The sequence below is a fragment of the Aythya ferina genome, assembly GCF_964211825.1.
Source record: "Aythya ferina genome assembly, chromosome: 2".
NCBI lineage: Eukaryota > Metazoa > Chordata > Aves > Anseriformes > Anatidae > Aythya > Aythya ferina.
In genome coordinates this window covers 29001180-29024064 of record NC_140297.1, presented here as the reverse complement: position 1 = coordinate 29024064, position 22885 = coordinate 29001180, and the positions used below count along the sequence as shown (strand labels likewise).

The 22885-nt window shown below is 36.2% G+C and overlaps 1 protein-coding gene across 1 annotated transcript in view; it reads left to right on the top strand.

The window, feature by feature from the left end:
• THSD7A (thrombospondin type 1 domain containing 7A) overlaps positions 1 to 22885 on the top strand; it is a 286485-nt gene that overhangs the window by 245395 nt on the left and 18205 nt on the right. The window contains exons 16-21 of the mRNA XM_084510995.1: positions 8998 to 9176; positions 12952 to 13097; positions 14611 to 14764; positions 15588 to 15729; positions 16206 to 16321; positions 21993 to 22110. Of these exons, the coding sequence (XP_084367121.1) occupies positions 8998 to 9176; positions 12952 to 13097; positions 14611 to 14764; positions 15588 to 15729; positions 16206 to 16321; positions 21993 to 22110 (855 nt within the window). The remainder of the gene's footprint in view (positions 1 to 8997; positions 9177 to 12951; positions 13098 to 14610; positions 14765 to 15587; positions 15730 to 16205; positions 16322 to 21992; positions 22111 to 22885) is intronic.

The window sequence follows — 22885 nt, the reverse complement described above, 5'->3', positions numbered from 1 at the left end:
TGCTTTGTATTCATGGATTATGTTATGATTTGTTTTTATTTTCCTGAACATGTATAAGCTGCTGTTTTGCCAGTTAAATCTTACTTTATATCTTTCTAGTATTTATGATGTTTTTCTTGCTGTTTTCATGCCTTTGGTATATGACAGTTCTTCAGTTTGGCACCATCTCTAGATTTCAGTGTGCTATATGTTTTTGTCTTTAAGAACAAATGTAAAAGCTATATTATGCCAAATCAACAAGGGACTTCTGTGGTATCACAATGGTTATCTCACCTGCTAGCAAATAAAAGTGCCTTGTAACTTCCCATCAATCTGCTTTTAGTTTTTCAAGCTAAACTTGACAGGACTCATAACTCAAGCCTGCTTGGTTTATTTTTGTAAATTCTAACATAGTAGCTTATTTCCCTGTGGAAATGGTAGCATTGAATTTTTCACTAATTTTATACCTAGCCCAAGGTAGAGTAAGGTTTGTCTGCTATGTTGTCTGCTTTGTTCAGATATCTGTTTTACTGTTAGTTCTTGTGATTTTTTTATTTCTTTTCCAAGTAGTACAGTATGTAATCACAAATGGGATATGATTTTGCAAATTAGCTTGGACTAGAAAAGAAATCAAGGTCATTATTTAAGGGAAATGTTTTTTGTGTAGTGCCCAACTTTTACTTGAATTTCTGTTATCTCATGACATTATGAGGTAGGAAATGGGGGTAATTGTACTTCTTCATTTGTGACAGCATCCCCTAAATCCGACAAGAAGGGCAAGCTATACCCACACTGATGTTATTAATATATTATGGAATATGTCATGTGATATACTGAAATGACACAAGAAACTCAAATTGTAAGACTGTCAAAAGTTTTATGTAAATACTGCCGGGTAAATTTATGAAGCCATGAATAGGTTTTTGTTACCAGTCATGCTGTTTTGAGTGAGACGAATCAGAAGACAGACCTACTGTGCAATGCCAAAAAATTCATAAGCTGTTTGTTTTGAAAAATGTGTGTTTCTAATCACAGTTCAGTTGACTTCCTCAGAGAAGAAAAGGTGAACAGGAACAGAAGAGTAAATACTTCAGAGCTCTTTTTACTGCTTGACACATCTAAATTCAAAATATTTGAGAAGAGGTAACTAACAGTTTCAAAGAAACTGAGGAACTAAAGGAAGGGCGCAACACAAGGAAGGCCCCTAATTTTGTAAGAGGATTCATGCAATAATATTCACAATTTTGAGTGTAGCTACAAAATCATAAGTGTGAATGGGTTTCTCAGTAACTCTGGAGTGCCTGTAACTATAAAATAAAGAAAGGCAAAGTGTGGTTAGATCTGTTGTTACTGCTAGGTGCGAACACTGGAGGGACAGGGGCAGAGTCCTTCCAAATAGGGTCCTTAGATTTCAGTAGCTTAACAAGTACTTCAGAACAAATCCTAAACTAACAGCTGTAAATAGACTTAAGTTTCAGCTGCAGAATGAAAAGATGATTTTTTCTTATTTTGTTTTTATCTGGTGTTGTTTTTTTTTTGTTTGTTTATTTGTTTTTGTTTGTTTGTTTGTTTCCAGCATTATATATGCCTAATATTTTGATTTTTCATTTCTTTTTCTTTCCAAACTTAAGCTACATTTATTGGTAAATAAGTAAATACCATTCAGCAGCCATTTAAAGTATTCTTCCTTTGTTATTTTTCAGCCATATCAGTTCTGCAATCTGTGGGCAGGAGCTAACAGCTGACTCTTTTCAGCAAATGTGGCAGTGTCAGATCAAAATGTTAACTGACCTGTTGTTTACCTGTTTTTCTTGATGGAGTATGTATGAACTGCCCTTTCTTTGGTTTCTTCTTTGTTTTATTACTACCTAGGTAATTTTACTGGAGAAATACTAAAACACACAGTTCACTTGATACTCACGTCTAAGGCTGTTGATTTTTCCCATCAGAAAAACAGCAGGTTTCATAGCTTTATCCTTGTCATCACTACTATACTAGAGCTCTGTGGGTAATGACAGGTATCTGCCAACAATCTGTTCTGACGTCTTTGTGAAACAAAAAAAAAATCAAAACAGAGTCTCTTCATGGTCCCTTTAAAGTGTATCTTGGAATTTTCACGACACCAAAATCAAACGCACACCACTGTCATGCTTATGAACTATACTGTTTACAATACTTAGTTTTCCTCCATCGTACCAATTGTAAATCATGACCCACATAAGCTTGGATGTGGTTGTGTGTGTGTATAGCAAAAGCAACACAGTAGCATGACAGACAGATGCAGTGTTTTTATATAGGTCGTGTTACCCTTCTTAATTCATGTCAGTTTACTGCTAAGACCTTAGGCACAGTCAACCAGTCCAGGATAGTTTGTCTGCTGCCTTATTAGTGTGAGATTATTTCCCCCTTTAGCATTAATTAAATGAGATGCATTGATTTGTGCTGACTCTACAAAGCCCTCCATGGCTACAAGGCAGGGGATTAGAGAGGAGTATCTGCGTATCAGTGAGTACTTTTACAACAGCTGCTGGGAGTATCAATGTGAATCAAGGAATTATGTATTTAATTGCTTGTGTGCATGATAAAATAAACTCTCATAGGTTGTAAGTGTCTGCATTGTCTAAGATAACAATTAGAACTTGCTGTATCTATTTGTATTAGGACTTCTTAAAAATCTTCTTTTACACTTTCGGTATTCTAACCTAAAGTTATGCAAATTTACCAACAAATGATGACAGTGTTAAAATTTAGCTGAGATTTTCTGTTGAGTGTTTATTCTAAAATAGATGTATTTCCCATAGGACTTTCTAATAAGGTATGATAGGATACTTTGCTATTTCATAGCCTGTATCTCTTCTAAGATTTTTTATTTTTTATTTATATATAATAGATGCCATATTTGTCCATCCTATTCTGTATTCTCTTGGAATACACTGTTGTGCCTGCTGCCCTGCACTAGCATAGGCCTCTGCACTATGGTGCCATCACGTCTGCTCTGTCAATGGCACATCAGCCATGAGGCAGTAACCCATCAACCCAAAGACCTGTGTTTGGTTCAGCAGAGACAGAACTGCTGATGAAGAATAGGGTTAAGTATTAACAATTGCTCTCAGATTTTGAGCAATTGATGGACAATGCTGGGGAGAGGGAGGGGAAGGACAAAGGAAAAAAAAAAACATACACGCACATTTGGAGTCCCATCTATTTTTCCATGGCTAGGCAGAAGTATTAATATTCTCAAGAAAGACATATATATTCTGTTACAGGTGAAATACAAAGAATTGTTGTTTTATTTTATTTTATCCTGGAAGATGAGATCCTAGGACTTTGTATTTCCTTGAAAAAAATATGTTTAAGAACATAGCTATTACTCTGACTGCTTTTTTTTCTTGGAAACATAACATGACATTTTATACATAAAAGCAGTAGAACTCTTGTCAGTCCTAAGGACAAAAGAGTTCATGTAAACATTAAAATGCTCTTTATGTCTGCACCCTTCAACCCAAGTAGTGGGTCTGTTCTTATACATTGAAGGTGCAGTTTGTGGGGGAAAAACTGGAATCTTACATCCACCTATTTAACCTGCTTGGTCATTAGACTAAGCACGAATTCCATTAAAGTCCTCCATTATACATTATCCATCACATCTATTAATTACTTTGTTCTAGGAGTCCAGATTTTATAGCCAATTAGCAATGGACAGTAAACCTTTCCTTTTAATAATGATTTCAATTCATACATGTAGTAGTTTAAGGCATTTGTTAACTCATGGTTCAGTAATAAATATTTAATGATAGATTAGCCACAATCTCATTCACAAAAGACAACTGCTCATTTCACAGCCTGGTGAAGTCCAGCTGATAAAGAGCTGAAATAATTGAGAAATAACTGCAGTGGGAAAAAGAATAGACCTTAGGAGATGGACGTTTCTTTCCCATACCCTTTGGGACCATGTTGACACAAGGCTACATGTACCAGAGTATCCCAAGATCTCATCTCTTCAACAACGCTTGTATGTTGTGAAGAGAAAGAAGAGCTGCAGGCAGTGTGCAGTGTTTTCTGTCAGGAGGAGGAAAACCAGCAGGCAAAACATGACACGCTGATGTCCAGTGAACTTATCTTTAGTCTTACAGTGTTGGTTTGCTATTTCACTGTCCCTCTCTAATTTTATTACTTTCCTTTCCCGTTTTTCTTCACATCCACTTCGCTGCTGTCATTCTCTTTCCTTTTCTCTGTATCTATCATATTTCTGCTTCAGTAATTTCTTACTTGTTCTTTAAACCTCAACGCACTAGCATGCCACTTGCTGTAGTTGTATTACATACTCTGTACATGTGATATAATGGTGTGATATTCCACCATGCTGACATCCGGCCCATCCCTGGGCTTTAGTGAACTGTTTCTTTAATAAGCATTTACAATGTCTAGCACAAGGGGCACTCTTTCAAGAATGATTAAATCAGTGGAAACAAGACTGAAAGTTGAAAAAAGGCCCATTCATGTCCTTTTCAAATCAGAAGCTATGTACCGCATCACCAGTCTCATGTGCATGTAATCTTTGGTTTTTATGTTTCTGTGTTTTCAGTGTAATTGTCCTATATCTCAGTATGCCCTCTTCTCACTTGCTAAAATGTTTACAGCATAGGCAAACTTTACAAATATGAAAGGACCTAAAATATAATACAAACAGAACAACAACAAAAAAATATATTTTTTTCAAAATTCCTGAACATCTGCTTTCTTTGATTCTCAGGGTGATTGCTATGAATTTCTGGAGATTATAATCCTTAATCATCCTGAAATTTTAAGATCTGTTGACATCAGATGCACAGAAAGGTGTCTGAGGTGATGAAATGCTTTTCTGAAGCAGTTTCTCAATAGTGACATTAGAATGGAATGGGATCTGTCATTTGCAACAAGTAACTTTTAAAATCCAGATATCTTTCTTGGCTAGGGAAATATCTCCAAGCAATTTGAAGTCTGCTTCTGCCTAGCTTCCAAGGGAGTCCAGTGGCACAGCTAAATGCTAAATAGACTTTTGAGTGAAGTTGAAATAGCGAGGTGCCTGAGAGGAAGAAAAAATGCCAAGAAATTAATATGCCAAAATTTTTTTAATGTCAGATACAACAGGGGTCTTGTCATTTTCATTCTGCACGTTAATCACCTACAGAAATCAAATTAGATGCTACAGTCTTTTTATTATTTCCCTTGGCCTTCTGTTTTTTTTCATCGTGGGAACATTTTTAATGGTTTCACTCTGGTCAGGAGATACCTTAGTAGGCTCTTGAGGGCATTGCATTCTGTTTGTGCATCACCAAGGTATTGCTTTTCGCAGGATGTTTATTTCTTTTCCCCCCTTTCTTTTTCTCTTCCTATGTAATGTATCTCTTTACTGTTCTCTTGACTATTTTTAAGCCATTTATTTTTCTCTTCCTTTCCCTTGTCTTTTTTTTTTTTTTTTTTTGCCCTTTCTTTCATTCCTCCTTAGCCTCTCTCTTCTCTTGTGTCTCCTTTGCTGTTTTGACTATCATAGAATGATAGAATATCCTAAGTTAGAAGGGATCATTGACAAGGATCATTGACTTCAACTCCTAGATCCACACAGGACTACCCAGAAATCAAACCATATGTTTGAGAGTGTTGTATAAATGCTTCTTGAAATTTGGCAGGCCTGTTGCTTCCTATTCCAGTGCCCAGCCACGCTCTCAGTGAAGAACCTTTCCATAACATTCACCCTGAACCTCTCCTGTTGCAGCTTCATGACATTCCCTTGGGCCCTATCCCTGGTCATCAGTTCAAAGAGATTATCAGCACCTGCCCCTTGTGAGGAAGCTGTAGGCTGCCATGAGGACTCCCCTTGGTCTCCTCCAGGCTGAATGAACAGGGACCTCAGCTACTCCTCATATGTCTTCTCCTCTAGACCTTTTGCCGTCTTCATAGCCTTCCTTTGGATGCTCTCTAATAGTTCTATGTCCTTATGTTGTGGAGCCCAAAACCACACGTATTAACTGAGGTGAGGCCACAGGAACACAGAGCAGACCAGGACAATCTCTTCCCTTGACCTGCTAGCAATGCTATGTCTGATGCATCCCAGGATACGGTTGCCCCTTTTGGCTGCCAGGGCACACTGCTGGCTCATATTCAACTTGCTATCAACCAGCAGCCCCAGACCCCTTTCTGCAGGGTTTTTCTCCAGTCTCTCATCATGGATTTGTAGGCATAATCAAGAATTATCCCATCAACCAACACTTGTTAAACAAGAACTTGTTCTTGTTAAATTTCATACACTTGGTGATTACCCAGCGCTCTACACTGTCAAGATCTCTCTACAACGGAGACAGTCATCAGATCTTCCTAATGTAGTTACATCCACCAACTTACTTAGTATGTGTTCAAACCCTACATCCAGATCATTCATTGAAGAGAACTGTCCCTAAAATGGAGCCCTGGGGAACCCCACTAGTGACTGGTCACCAGCCAAATGTAATCCCTTTACTATAACCCTTTGAGCCCAAACTGTCATTCATTGTGATGGTATGGTTCCATTTGCTATTTTGTAGCATCAGTTGAACTACAGCTAATTAAAATGTTGTTTGGATCAACTGAAAGAAAATAAAGCAAAATTGTTTATAATTTGTCAATAATTTTAGTTAAGTATGTCCCACACAGGCTCCATTTGATAGGCGTAGTTATCCAAGTCCCAAAATACAGTGATATCTTAGATCTTATATGACTGTGACAGACTGTGAAGATCTCTTTGAGATGGATTAAAATAGCTTTTAAAAAGCTATTAACATAGCTTTTAATTTAAATTAAAGTTTAAAATAGCTCAGAGGTTTATGGCAAATCTTTAAAACAAAGTTTTCCTGAATCAGCCTTGTCAAAGTTCCCTACTTAAGGGCGTACAATATATTTAAAGCAGCTTTAATTTGTTCTTCCAGACATTAATCACAGAGACAGAAATTTAATGAATGTGAAATGGCATAATTGTGTTATAGGAGACAGGCTTTTCCAGCTAAAAAAAAAAAAAAAAAACTGAGAAGTTATGTTGAAAGAAACTGTGGCCTATCAGAATCTCAAGCAAACTTATAAACAGTAAACTCTTCTGAGAGTTCCATGAGACAGTAAATAACACTTCTTTTTTCTTTTATTTTTTTCTTTTAACTTTGCTGTTATTGTACATTTTCATTCAGTATTTTGTTAATGGTATGTACAGATGATTTTGTATAGCATCTAAGAAGACTTGTTGAATGCTCATTTTTGGTGAGGATAAAGTTTGATATTTATGAAGTCAAAGTTCAGTGTAGAAAAGTGCTTTGAGGTCAGGTACATCTGATTTCTGACTAACTCAGAGATGTTGGGTAAGATGAAATGTAATCAATTCTACATCTACTACTGCAGGGCAGTCTATGTGACCTCCTCTGGTACACAAGGATACGATCTTCAAAAATATATTTTGTCTGACACAGTGTACCTTTCATACAATATCACTGAGCTGGTCCATCAAATTATGAGGTTATGAGGAATATTTAATGAACATGCTTGTAATTCCAGCTAATAGCATTCTAGCCATATTAAGGAAGATACATTTAATGAACAGTAGTTCTGTGGTACTCAAATTCAAGATGTGATCTGTATATTTATTTAACTATGTAAAATTTCCAAACAGAGGAGAGCTATCTGGAATAAAACCATTATCTGAGTTTGACTATAAAATATTCCAAATATTACTGTATGTTTAACAAAAATAACTCTTATGTTTTTGTGTTTAACACAAATTGATGGAAGCAGTTAGAAATAGGTATTCAGAAAAGAAATCTTTTAAGTGTTTTGATTTTTTACATTACATGCGATTGTTGATATTGGCTGCTTTCAGAAGAGACAGAATAAATTTACAGAGAAGTACAGGTTAAGAACATAAAGATGCTAACACCAGCTGTGATGAAAATGACAGTGCTTGCTTTCAAGATAAAAAAAAATAAATAAAAAATCAGGATATGTGAGAAACATTTGAAACTATGCCAATCATTTGAAAGTGATCTTACCCATGTGTGTATTAATTTTGCAACTGTATTCATCAAAGATTTTAATTCATTTCTGTATGCATTGATCTTTTTAATCTTTAAAGTTAGCATTTGTCAACAGTAAATATGTTCAAGAACTGATACAGGAAAGGGGAGGGGAGAGTTCATACAGGTTTAGGATATAGTTGTAGTAAAAATGCAGTGAAGGCCAGCTTATTCTTTGAGGTCTTACAGCTTCTGCCATAAATATTGGCATAAATGGCACACATCGTAGAGCTATGGCATATGTTGCTTTGAAAGAAAGACATTTTCACTTGCTCAGTGAATTGAGGCTTCATGTTACTCCCTGCAGACCATGTCCTACCCCTTTCCAACCTCTCAGGACTAATGACTTATCCAGACCAAACAGCTGCATTTCTATTCAGGGCTATTATTCAGCGTGCTACTGGGGGCAGATGGTTGTTAATCGGCAGATCATTAACGTGGCAGGCCACTCTCTTTTTCTAGCCTTAGAAAGGTCACAAGGTGTTAAGTTCCCTCACTCCAGGCTGATAAGATGCATATCTTTTGATTCAGTTGGATTTTTTATGTATAACTACAATTGACTTACTGTATTCAGTGATGGAAGGATCTTTTAATTAAATATTTTTAATTCAAAAGAGTATTGTTTTTGTGGTATAAGAATGATAAAATGAGAAGGTTTAGTGTCAATTACACTGTGGCTGTCAGAAAGTTTGAGTGCTGAAATCTGGTGAATGTGAATCATAATCAGATAAGAATGAGGATGCTCAGCTGTTATTCTATCACAGTCTCCACCTATATGTGTCAATTTTCTGCAGAATTTAATTTAGCCCTAATGATGAAGAAATCTCTCTATTTGCACAGTCCTGTCAAGTCAAACTTCGGACAATCTAAATGAACTAGACGAGGGCTTCAGGGAGAAGTGACAGAGTGACATACTGAGGAGATTTTACTTTCTTTTCCATTCATGCAGGTTATATTGAGGAAGCCTGTATTATTCCATGTCCGTCAGACTGCAAGCTCAGCGAATGGTCCAATTGGTCTCGCTGTAGTAAATCATGTGGGAGTGGGGTAAAGGTTCGGTCTAAATGGCTCCGTGAAAAACCCTACAATGGTGGAAGACCCTGTCCCAAGTTAGATCACGTCAATCAGGTAATGTTATTCATATTAACATTATTGATATAGCTTTTTCCATACCGCAGGTAACCCTTTCAGCTGTATCAGGTATTGATGCAGAAAAACTACACAGCATGATGCAGATGCAGACAGAAGGAGATGGCTTAAATTTCCTCAGTCAGTGTACATGTAGGATCTGCTTTCACTGTTTAATCCTCTGCAAGAGTTTAGCACATTATCTGAAGTGTAGACTGGAGACAGTAAAACAATCTTAAATGCAGATTGTGGCAACCAAGTTTCTGGAGATATTCTCTTACAATGGTTACAGAATGTCTGATTACAGATGCAAAAACTGCTAAGATTCTTAGTGATGTTCTTCAACCATCTTAGATCAGAAAAATAATAAAAACTTCTCAAACACTCTGAGTGTTGTCTCAGTATTGTTTAGGGTGTTTTAATCAAGCTGGAGCTTGACCTTCCAGCTACACTAGCACTCATACTTGCAGTTCCAGTGAGGAATGTGCTTCTGCACTCAATATCCCAGTTGTCCCACTAACCACGCTTGATTTTCCAGTACAGCACAGTCAGGCTGCGCAAAACTCTTCAAATGAAACTAAGCCAGGAGACGTGATCCCAGAGCACACCAGGAGTGCTTTGAGCAGTAATGAACATTTAGTCCGTGGGACCAAGTTAACACTAATCCAAGTTAAACCTCTGAAGCTTGTTTTTGCTCCTGTTTGCTTGAAGAGCTTTAGAAAGAAAAACACTACCTTTTCAATTAACTTACACTTTTCAAAGTTGATTTATATTCATATTATCATTGAATTTAATTCACTTTACCAAGACATATTGAACAACCACATGATCTTCTTTGTAAATATTCAAAGATTGGAAAAAAGTGTGCTGTCAATTGACATTTGAATAAAATGCATGTACTTAATATTATCCTATTGACATTTTGCTGGCATAGACTGAAATGGCTCGTTGATCTAATTTTTTACTTTAGGGAATGTAATTATTTCTAATTTAGAAAATAATAAGTGTTAAACTGCAACTGATAAACTAAGTTTGTGATCTACTTTAACAGAAAAGAAACTAGGAGGAAGGTTGCTGGATTTTGGTTAGTGTGTAAAAATGTTTTTAAATAGGAGGAATGTATTTCAATAGGAACAAATCATTGTCTATGCAATAGTCTTTTCCCTTTAATATTCGTATAGTACATAATAGCCTAGTATCTTTTTTGCATCGAAGGTGATTTTGCCTCTCATATGCAACACCATTGCCCTCTACTGGTACTTTAACTCGAATCTGTTGTTGCAATGTTACTTGGTGCTTAACAAACAATAACAGATGATTCAAAATGTAATTACTGTAAAATGAAATTGAAATACTGTACTTCATGAGAAGGGAGTCCTGCAGATAATGTAGTAATGTCAAAAAGTTTAGAGGCTATATCTTTCAATTTTAAATACATTCACCATCAATTATTAAGTCGGGACATCTCAGAAATGTGTGGAGGAGAATATGCCTGCATCCTAATGACCAGGGAACTGTCAGTTAATTAATTAATCCAAATCTGATCCACTATCCATTCATTTGGAAAATTAGTAACACTACAGAATATTTATTTCAATTATTAAATATAATATAGTTTTATATATGTGTATATATATATAACATGTTTACTTGCACACATACAAAACATAATGGTTAGACTAGGTCTTTGCTAGCTCAAAAACCTGGGAGATGATGTACAGAGGGGCTACACTTGTAGGCAAAATCTAAGAATTCAGCCTCTGAGGAAAGACTGCAACATGTAGTCTGGCCCACAGAAGAGAAGATGGGAGAGAACATGCAGGCAGTATGCAAGCATGTACATAAAAGGCTGTTGCAAAGGAGGAGGAAATAATCCATTTTCCATGGCCATCGTGGATAGGATAAAAAGCAGTAGGCTTTGACTGCTGCAAACAGATTTGGGTTAAGCCTTGGGAAAAGTTTTTAAAGGTAAGGCTAGTGGAACACGGGAATAAAGTGCTTAAGATGTCTGTCAAATTTTAAGAGCAGGTTACTCAACATCTGTCAGGGCTGACATCTGTATTTTGTCGGGGGCTGAACACAGTGAATGCTAGATATCTCATGTAGCCTGTGTTCTCCTGTCCACTCCTGGGCCACACATGCTAGGGTGGCTCCCAAACCACTCTCCAGCTGAATGCAGCTTGCTCTCTACCTGCTTCACTAGGCTAAAAGTCATCATAATTACAATAATACTATAGTCAGGATTCTTATAGGATTCTATTGATGACTTTCATAGGATTGCAATTGAAGAGGCTAATCTGAGGTTGTTAGAGGAAATAACAAGGATAAGTGAATCCCTGGCTTCAGGCATTATTTGCTCCATTATCCAGCAGATGCAATCCTTGTGCTAACCAACTGTCATGGCCTGCAGTCATAGTTACAGAATGCAGGTAGGGTCCAAGTAACATCACTAAATATATGTAATGCAATATACAGTTCTGCTTTGGCTTTCTGGCAAGAAATCCAATGTTTATGTTACTGGGAGAGCTGATGAGTATGCAGGTTTTAAGTATTTCTTCTTATTCTTATAAGAAGAATTCTCATTTCTTACATATTTCACTTATCAATATGAGATGTATACAGACCAGACATTTCCCTAAACTAAGGCTTCCCTATTTTCATTTTGGAAATTCTTTAAAAGAATAAATACAGTGCTACTTCTCATGGTACTACAAGTTGTGCACTGAGTCTGGTAGTTTGCTTAATATGCATTTACACCACTGATCTTCACATCTGAGTTAATGGCTACATAGACAGCCCAAATGTTCTGACTATTCTGGTTTTGTTGGGCATAGACGTAGTGATATATCAGATTTTCTGCACATTTATTGTTCCAGGGATTTTTTTGTGACTTCAGGTTTACTGAAAAACTGTCAAACCATCAGTGCCCTTTTTCCATCAAAACAATGTCCTGGAAAGAAATTAAAGACTTATTCAAGAGAATGTCTTAGTTGAAGTCATAGAATATTGTCTGTAACAAAAACTAAATGACTAAAAACTATCTAAATACCTATGTTTCACTCTAATCATTCTTTCTTTTTTATCTTTCATTTTTCTTTTGGGTTCATGATGATACTTTCTTCAGGCTCAGGTAAGAGATTCTAAAATAGACAGAATCTTAACATGTGCTTCCTGATTGTGCTCCACTGTTTACATTATCTGCTTTTTTTTTTTTTTTTGTAATGTATTATTAAGAAAATGTATGAAAAACATATATAAATTAACAAGATACTATTTCAAGTCTGTATTCAAATATATGCGTAATGCTAATGCTAGAACACAAAATATATTAGAATGACTTGAGGTGAGTAGAAGTGAGCTGATATATATTGATATCATTTACCTTAAGCTCACCTCTCCTTAAAAAAAAAAAAAAAAAAAAAAAGGGAGAGAAAGTTTACCATAAATAAATAAATAAATAAGAGTTTATATGTAAATCATATTGATGTTTCTGGTAGAAATGATACAGCATGAGTTTAGAGAAAATCAGGGAAATCAGGGAATCTGTCATTGGATGATTTTTTAACTTTTGACTTTTTTTTTTTTTGTTCCTGTGGCTTTGTATCGAATACTTTATCTGTATTATTATTACAGCCCCCATATTAGCAACTTTTGTAGATGCCAAATTACATTTGTTATTCTTATTAAAAAAGAACATTAATTTTTTTCTTCTTCTATGTCAGCATGATCACTATTGCATGCAACATTGCTTGCATGCAACAAAACTGACACTCAGTGTATATTCCAGGTATATGAGGTAGTGCCATGCCACAGTGACTGCAGCCAGTACATATGGGTTACTGAGCCCTGGAGTGTCTGCAAGGTGACCAATGTGGACTTGAAAGAGAACTGTGGAGAAGGTGTTCAAACAAGGAAAGTCAGGTAAAACAATATCATTCCTCCTTCAATTTCAAGAACCTTAACTTTCAGTCATGGCTGTATTTAATTTGATGTAATTCTGATTATAGCATTAAGTTTGTCCATTTGGCTCATATAAATCAGCAACCTTCAGTGGGTGCAGTAGAACTTGGTCTACTGATTTTGAAGACAAACTTTAATTTCTAGTTTATAAACTGAAGTATATGATACTTCTATGATCTATATGATAAAATGTACAATTTTGGTGCTTTTCTAAATTCAGAATGGCCCTCTTTCTATATGAAACCATGATATAGGGGGAAAAAAAACACCACTTTCTAAGTACATATACATTCAGGAATAATAATTGTGCTTATTACAGGAAGGAGTGGCAAAAGTGAATAGAATAAAATAAGAGTCCATAAATTTTCCATTGTTTAGTGATCTGTTGAAGCTGATCTAAGCATCTTGTATGCTTGCTCATCATCCTAGACCTCTAATCAAAGTCTAATTAAAATTAGTCTCACATGGTATGGTACACAGCAGGTAAAGCAGTAGATTTTGTGGTTTGTTTTTTGTTGTTGTTGTTGTTTGTTTGTTTTTTTTTTGTTATTGTTTTGTTTGTTTTGTTTTATAGCTAACTGCAACACGGCACACAACTTGAGGTTATATATTTGAATAATAAAGTATAAGATGAATTCCATGTTGAAGGTCCCAAATTTAAACTATATGTAGTGAACTGCTAAAAGTTCTCTTTTTTCCTCCCACAAGTACTTAGGAACTGGCACATTCACTAGATTTTGTTCAAGATAACACCATTTCTTCAGTTTAAAGATTAACTTCCAGAGGGTCCTAGTCTTAATATTTGCTTGACCAACATTAGACTGCACAACTCTTCTCACGCAATAGCATCTAAATAGATTCCCATATTCAAAATACTCCAGTATGAAAAATCAGAATTAATCAGTATTTCTGCTGAAAAATAGACTTCAAAACTATCATCAAAAATGAAGAAATATAAAGATTTCATCCCTCTGGGACTAAAAACCTCTAAATTTTCATTTATCAGCACATAATGGATCAGAGTACTAACTCCATGAAGGAAATATATGCTCATGCTGTAAATTAGTGATTAACACTAAGAATATACAACAAAATTTTTAATATTTTTAGATATGAAATTATTCATTGAAGCATTCTCAAAATATTTTTAAACTATCCATGATTCACATTATTCTGACTTAGGAAGTAGGTTAACGTCAAGTAAATCACTTACCCAGAAACTCTCAGAAAATAATTGACAAGAAATGTGTAAATTCTGTGCATTTTGTCATATGGCAGTCATCTGTAAAAACAAGGATTATTTTTGTCTCTTCAGCTTTGCTTGAATATTCATAGATTAATACCTAATTCTGTTACTTCAATTACTTGATTATTATGTGCTGACAAACTGTTAAAAAGCTTCAGAATCCTGCGGTTTATAGTAATTGTACAAAATCCATGGCAAATGCAGTTTATGTGCAGTTCTTTTTTCCAGGTGCATGCTAAACACTGTGGATGGTCCTTCTGACACTGTGGAGGACTATCTGTGTGATCCTGAAGAGATGCCACTTGGTGCTAGAAAATGTATCTTACCTTGTCCTGAAGATTGTGTCATGTCTGAATGGGGATCATGGTCTCGATGTTTTTTGGTAAGTGTACCATTCTGTGTAACATTTATGGTTTTAGAAGGATGCTTTAAAAATATATGAATTACTGTGCAAAGATGCTGAATTGAGCAGTGAGTACATGTGTAAATATTTATATTTACTGTCATCTTTGGGATCATTGATACTTGGTTGCAAATGAACTGTGCCAGTATCTTTCATTCAGTGAAGCTATTCCCAAAAAGTACCTCTTACTAAATAAAAATGTCACAAATGGGCATTCTTCAGTGTAGTGTAGGTTCTGTGTGGTGGAATAGCTTCAACTATAGCTTGTGTCTAGCTGTGATCCCCTCCGTAGCAGGAGAGTATAGTCAATGTACTAAAAACGTCACTATCCCGTAAAGAGCAAAGTCTGTAGATTAACACTGACCACAAAAAAAATAATCCTGGGTCTCCCCTTCCTTTTCTGTGAGGAATCTCCAAGTAAAAAAAAAAAATAATAAAAAAATAAGGTTTCAGGACCTCTGAGTATTCAGACTCTGGTGCACTGTAGTGAAAGTGAGCATCTGGAATTTATGAATGAGATAATGTCAAAGCATTGTTAGTGAAATATGAACTAGTTAGGAAAATACCAAGGTGTTATCCAGTTAGAGTATATTTCACCTTGGGTGGTACTAAGGTGAAACAGCAGACTAAATTCCTTCTGAAATAACAAGGAAATACTTTCTTATAGGCAACAACATGAGCCCATTATTTTACATTTTCATTTTGTGAAGATACTTGAAAGGTTGTTACAGTATTGCATCTGAACCCTGAAAAGGCATCAGGGTTCTGAAATATCAACGCTCTTTCCAATTTCTCTTTCAAGCCATGCAATGGAAGCAATGTTCGTGAAAGGTCAGCTGAATTGCTGAGACAACCAGATGAAGGAAAGTCTTGCCCTCCTGCCACTGAGACAGAAGTCTGCACTTTGAACAAAAACTGCTACCACTATGACTACAATGTGACAGGTATTTGGGTCTCATATGTAGTGACAGTTTAGGACTATGACTGAATTCCATTCACCTTATAGGATGTATTTTTCAGCTTTCCAGTCTTATCCAGAGTGAGCCATGGGGCTTGTGCTAAGAACTGATACACTTTATTTGATTTAGACAATATATTACTGGAGACTTTTCAACTTGGGTATAGTGTCCATGCTGTAACTGCAGGAAATTAATTTCTATTATTGTTTTGTGATTTTCGCAAAATCCATGCAGATCAAACCAAATATGAACTTTTCAGGATGACATCATTGTACATTCCATTTGTAGTAACAGTGGCTACTTCCAAAAATGTGTAGCAGCTGGCTTCCATGAGCATTTACATGTGTAAAAGTTCCCATGAGGACTGTTTTAGGACATCAGAATTAGAATTAAATGGGAAAGTGGATCATTATGAGTCTTATCTAAAGTTTCTACTGCCCTAATGAATTCCTCATTTGCAGACTGGAGCACATGTCAGCTCAGTGAGAAGGCTGTCTGTGGTAATGGTATCAAGACACGAATGCTCGACTGTGTTCGCAGTGATGGCAAATCAGTTGACCTGAAGTACTGTGAAGAGGTGAGTGGGTACCTGTGAGTAAGCTCCTTTCTAGTGGTACTAATTAATGCTGAGCCATCTAAGCTGTACAGCATGTAACCCATCATCGCCAGATGTTTCACAAAGCTATTCATGGATTGTTAAGTACCTCTGAAATGAACAGTGCCATCAACAGTGATTTTTATACAATTTCCTTTTAAGTGCCTCCATGAAGGTATGCTAATTATTATGTCCTGAAGGAAATGACTTAGAAACAATAATTAATAAAGTAGAATAAAGGTAATAAATCTTAATCAGAACACTAATCATCATTCTAATTTGATACAATTTCTGCATGGAGCTTTGGACAGCTGCCAGTATCAATCATTTACTCAATGTGTTGGAAAATATTTCTCACATGCCATTCGGCAGCTGGGTTGAATGTTAACTTCTCGTATCCAGCTGTGCAATGCAAAAGGTACCCAAGCTAGTGTGAAAAAATGTGTAGCATGAATGAAATATTAATGAAATGGAAGAAAAAAAGGAGAGGTAATCAGCAGATAGGAACCCTTACATTTTGAAAGACCGATTTTGCAAATGTTCAAATTATCTTCATATTTTACAAGACTGTTTTTATGGTATTTTGTGCATCGATCCTAATGTTTTTAGTCACATGGAGATAGTAATATGAAGGAAAGGGGGAAAACAACACAAGTCTTATCTGTGTAAAAATTAACTGAACTCGCGTTGGCAACCATTCCCCCACCACATCAGAAACAAAATCACTTGCAATGGGGGACTAAGGTGGAGTGCCCTCCACAGCAGCTTTGGTGCAGACACCTCTTCTGTTGGACCTTCCTGGCTAGTAGCTGCTCTTCAGGACGTACCTGTAGAGAAAGGAGTCTTGTCAGAAGCAGAGGGAGTCATGTGCCTTGAACTATGGTTTTACAGCAATGTATTAGATCTATTTAGGCCTCTCTAACTCCCTCCCTAATCCTGGATTCTTAAATTCATAGGTTCTTAGAAAAGGCAGAAGTTTTCAGCTGAGGCTTGGCACCCAGCTTTTGTGCCAAGTTTCTCCTTACATCTTGGGATTAAAATCAAATCTAGTAATATGATAATTTATGTCTCAGGAAAAAAATCAGGATCTGCCCACCTGCCAGCAAGTTTCTCTGAAGTTAATAGCAGAATGCATTAATGCATTATTTTAATGTTTTAATACATTAAAATAAAAATTTTGGCTCTTGGTTTATTTGTAGGAGACAGCAATATTGATTATTTCATACGAAAACATAATATAAAATATCCATCTACATTAATATTTCAGCAGAAAAAAAAATGACCTTTATTAGATATTTAGGGGAAATATATTTCTTATTCCATAAAGACATTAAATTATTCCTATTGTTAACCAAAAAATTAATTTAAGCAACATTTAGAACAAATTTTTTTTTTATACATTGAAATCTCATTGCAGAAAACCTCTGGAGCTTTCCAGCTCCAGAAGAAATGAAAGTTAATTCCCAGAGAACTAATTAGGGCAACAGAGATAACAGGGATCTCAAAAACAACTTGCCGTAAATGACTGGCAAACAGACATCACTGTGATACAATTTTATTTGCCCTGTTGATTTGCTAGACCATATAGAGATACATCTTCCTGCAGAAAGCTCTTATCCACACCCAAGTCAGACTGTTAAAGCTATTTATTGAATAATGGATTTGTAAGCAGTAGTACAGCAAGGTCAAAGGCTGAACCAATAACTGTGAGGAGTAAAACCTGTTAACCTGATTAACAAGAAAGCCAAGCTGTTCAGATCTTACCAGCCCCTTCATTCTAAAGATGTGAAAGTGAACTGTGCGACCTTCCAGGCCATGAGAGGAGAGTGCTGAAGAAATCAAAATGCGTGTACATGCACCGTGCACTTCTCAGTAATCTAATCACAGGCGGTCCTTCAGGTGTGTTTTTTGTTGTTGTTGTTGTTTTGTTTTGTTTGTTTGTTGGTTTTTTTTTTTTTTTTTGCATTATAAGGGTAGTACAGAAATACTAAGCTCAAAGTAAGGTATGTGTGGTTAAAGAGACTTATGATAAGAGAAAGGTGAGATAATATTGTAATGATTTAACTCATGAAATTTCCCTGGGCTATCATAGAACTTTATATTAGCTGTCTGAATAAAGCAGACATTTTGTTAAATTTATGTGTAGATACATTTATAGAATTAAGATTCTTGTCAATATATGCAAGGAAGGGAGATCACAGTAGCTAAACCTATTCTGATCCCTTTAAAAATGAAGGTCCCTGACTGCAATGTCTGACTTGCTTTATAATTTATGGTTCAAGAAACTAATAAAAGCCATATATTAAAAAACACCCTTCACACTGTCTTTTGACTATCACCCTCTTCAAGTACGACCATCTCCAGGTCTAAAATTTCTTCTAAACTCCTGAGTTGTGGTTATTGCTTTCCTAATACATTTCATGTGATCTCATGTTTGTTTCAGTCAATCAGCTAAGAAGCTAACCAGTCATCCTGATTAGTGCCAGGATAAATCAATTTCTAGAGCTTATTTCCAAGTCCTAGTTATGTTAACATACTTCTCTTCAAACTCTCAAGACAGAGTGATATTGCATTACTTGGTCTCTAGCTCCACAAAATTAGCACATGACAAAAACTCATTTTACCTTGAATACTTGAAAATAAAATCACCTAAAGCAAGCTGGCCCTGGTCATGTTTATAGGCTTATTTTTGTTCATTTACCTGAAATTAAAGATCACAAAAGCCTGAAAAGCAGCAGTTTTATTTGTATTAGTAAGCAAATGAAAAACTTTGTTTTATTGACAAATAGTCTGCCTGTCAGATTACATGATTAACCTCCATCAGAGGCTAATCTGCAGTGCCAAACAGTCCTAGAAACAAATATAGATGCTTTCTGTGGATCACAGGGTTTATGGAACATGCTGGTCTGGCAGCTGGCTGCCCCTGGCGTGTATAACCATGAGTACAGGATGCTCAGCACTAGCATTTCAATGTAACTCCAGTGTTTGGCATTCTCTAATCAGAAACCACAACTCATACAGAACTCATCCAGCAGCCCTTTCAGATAAGGGAACTACTGAACAATTTTCCAAATGTTTTCTCAGATGGATTTTGTAAGGTCTGCAAGATGAACTCTGATCCTTCAAATTGTTATAAATGTTATACCATGCAGCCCTAACACTGTTCCATACTGACACGAATCAGATGAACATATATAACAAAATGAAGGACGGAGAGGGATGAGAAAAGAATATGTGATTAATATCAAATTAGAGCCTGCAAATTGTTCCCCACATCCACTTCAGCAGCACATCAACGTCTAAGATGTGCAAATGGCAGATCCCTAGGGGTAATCTGGCCTTTGACTTTCTCCTCTTCACCTCTGTTGGGCTTTTCCTTCTGTAGTTGCTAAAGTCCAGCTGAGAAGGCCAGTCCTAAAAGAGAGAAGTCATGTTTCTCTAATTGCCAGGAATGAATTCAGCAGGCTTTGAGCCTTTGCATCAGAAGATGACCCAAATGCCAAGACAACTTCAAAGACTATTCTCTGGTTTCCTAATTATCCAAATTACAGATTATCCAAAGGTTTAAGGTATTGACTTTATGCGACAGCTAGATAATCAAGGTTATACTGTGCTACAGAGAAAAGCCAAGAACGTGTTCTTTGATGTATAAAACAGAACAGAAGTCTAAAATCTAATTTGTCTCAATATAACGTACTACAAATGCAAATTTAAGACTTGGTGAGTCTATCATGGTGAGGCATTTACAGTACTTGTGGTAGTTTATTTGTGGAGAATATGTTAATGTTGTGCCTAATTATTGCTCTGTGCTTGCATGTAGTAGGAAATTCTGGTTTTACTTCCTTTTTAAAGTCTTAACTGCGGGTTTTATGCCATTAACCTTTGCAGTCATTAAAATTAATAAGTTGTGAAGAGTCTAGTTTGCCTTTTTTTTTTTTTTTTTTTCCTTTTCTTTAAAGTCATCTCCTTGGAGATATCCACGGCTGTCTGGGATTATGAAAGGCCTCAATGGTGATCAAGGTTCACTGGTGAGAGCCAGTGAAGAGGACAGTCTTTTATGCTGGGAAGCTGCATATCTCTTCATATTGGCAGAACTGATTTTTTTTTCACATTTTATATCATACACCTAATAATCAACATATTCTTTTAACTCATTCTGAAGCTGTGCAGGCTGAAGAGATTGTTATTGTCATGCTAATATTTATGCCATCAGTTCTATTCCATTTTGCATTATATATTCTCATGTGTGTTAGCCGGAATCTCTCTTCCGCCTTGGATGGAGAAAATCTGCAGCACAGGAGTTTATAAGTGGCTTTACAAGGTCAGATCAAAGGCCCATGTAGCCCACTGTGCTGTATCTAAGCACAGACATAGAACTATATCTTTCCTGTGGGGACTGCATTATTTTATAAACAAGATTATGTTTGCTCAAGCACCTGTTTTCAGCTATTGGACTGTCCTCACCAAATGTGTTTTCTTTTTGTTTAAACCTTCAGATTGTTCTACCATTAACTTTTTCAGTCTTTCTCAAGCTCTTAGAAACTTGTTACATATGCAACATCTTTGACAAACAGACTATCAAATGTATGCTCAACCTCCTCCTTTTGTTAGTTTTGAACCTGGCTTCTGTCATCACTTGCTAAATAATGCTAATTTCAGAATAGCATTCTCTAGCACTAGGGGCAGCCTTGAACTAAATTCAGCTGTTAATAGCTTATACTTCAGTATTTTTATATTCCTAATTCAAAATACTTCAATGATACTTCACAAATTGCTTTGTCCTCTATCTATTGTATTGTCAGAGAATGTGGGGACTCCAACATTGCAAATGCAATTTAAGACAGGTCAGAGAGAAGCTTATTAACTGTGATCATTGACATTCAGACATCATCACACTCTCTACCGCCCTGCATCAGAAGTAGCGTGGTCAGCGTGACTAGGGAAGTGTTTGTCCCTTCATACATGACACTGGTTAGACCACATCTCAAATATTGTGTTCAGTTTTGGGCCCCTTGCTACATGAAAGACTTGCTTGAGCATGTGCAGAGAAGAACAATGAAGCTGTTGAAGGGACCAGAAAACAAGGCTTATAAAGAGCAACTAAGGAAATTAAGGTTGTTCTGTCTGGAGAAGAGGAGGCTGAGGGGAGATCTCAACACTCTTTGCAATGATCTGAAAGGAGGTTGCAGTGAGGAGAGTGTCAGTCTCTTTTCTCAGGTAACAAGTGATAGGACACGAGGAAATGGTGTAAGGTGCACCAGAGGAAGTTTAGAATGGATATTGGGAAGAACTTCTTCCTGGAGAGGTGATCAAGCTTTGAAACAGGCTGCCCAGGGAAGTGGTGGAGTCCCCATCCCTGGAGGTATTAAAGAGATGTGTGGACATGGCACTAAGGGACATGAGTTAATGATGGGACTCGTTCAGTCAGGTTGGTGGCTGGACTTAATGATCTTAAAGATCTTTTCCCACCTAGATGATTTTATGATTCTATGAAGTTAGATTCTAAATGTCCTAATTGCTTTACTTTTTATTTAGTAATGACTTCATGTTTCCTTAAAGCTTATTTGTTTCAGATTCACCCTGTCCAGTGCATACACTGCACTGTTGACACATACTGGATGTTACATGCTGACCATTGAATGTTTTCTTTTAGCTTGGTTTGGAGAAGACATGGCAAATGAATACATCTTGTGTGGTGGAATGTCCTGTAAACTGCCAGCTCTCTGACTGGTCATCTTGGTCTGAGTGCTCTCAGACATGTGGCCTTGCAGGTCTGTATGTATTTACAGAATATTTTAAAAACAGCTTTTTTTTTTTTCATTTTCTTTTATTTTATTTGTTTTAAGTAAAAGAAGTAATATCTCTTTATGCAGAACTAGAAAATGTAGGTAGTTAGGGTGAATGACGGGGATCTAAATCAACTTTATTCATGGAAATATTGTTTTGATGAGATCATACTCAGGAGAATGAGAATTTGGCCTAAAGTAGTTTCTGACTCCAGGAACAAAGTGAGATATGGTGAATGATATATTGAGACCAAAAGAAACATTGAGGTAAATATTTTTATTTCTCAGGGAGTGGGAGGACAGGGTGTATGATTTCCTCTTGAATTTAACCAGTGGTGATTTTAGAACAACAAAACATGTAGAAGTACATAGTGATTAGAAACGATAACTTCAAGAACCACAAAAAATATCATATTTTTAAACACAAAACAAGAAGCAGGGGAGAGAGTTGCTTTCACAGTGATCACATTAATTTGATTTTTCCCAAATGTTGCTGATTAATATGCAAGTTTTTCAGTATGTATGCAATTCTAGTTATGGAGGAGTCTTGTTATTTATTTGTACTTATATGTATCAGAAGACTTAGAAGTACTGTTGTACTAGGCAATTACGATATACATACTGCTGAAATAGGAAGGAGGAAGCTCTGCTATGAAACCTCTTTATTCCACAACCTATCTGGAATATGTCACTGTCCTTATTGGACAGTTAGCAGTGTATGGAATGCCATTTCAGCTACTAGGCTCAGAGTAAATCGATC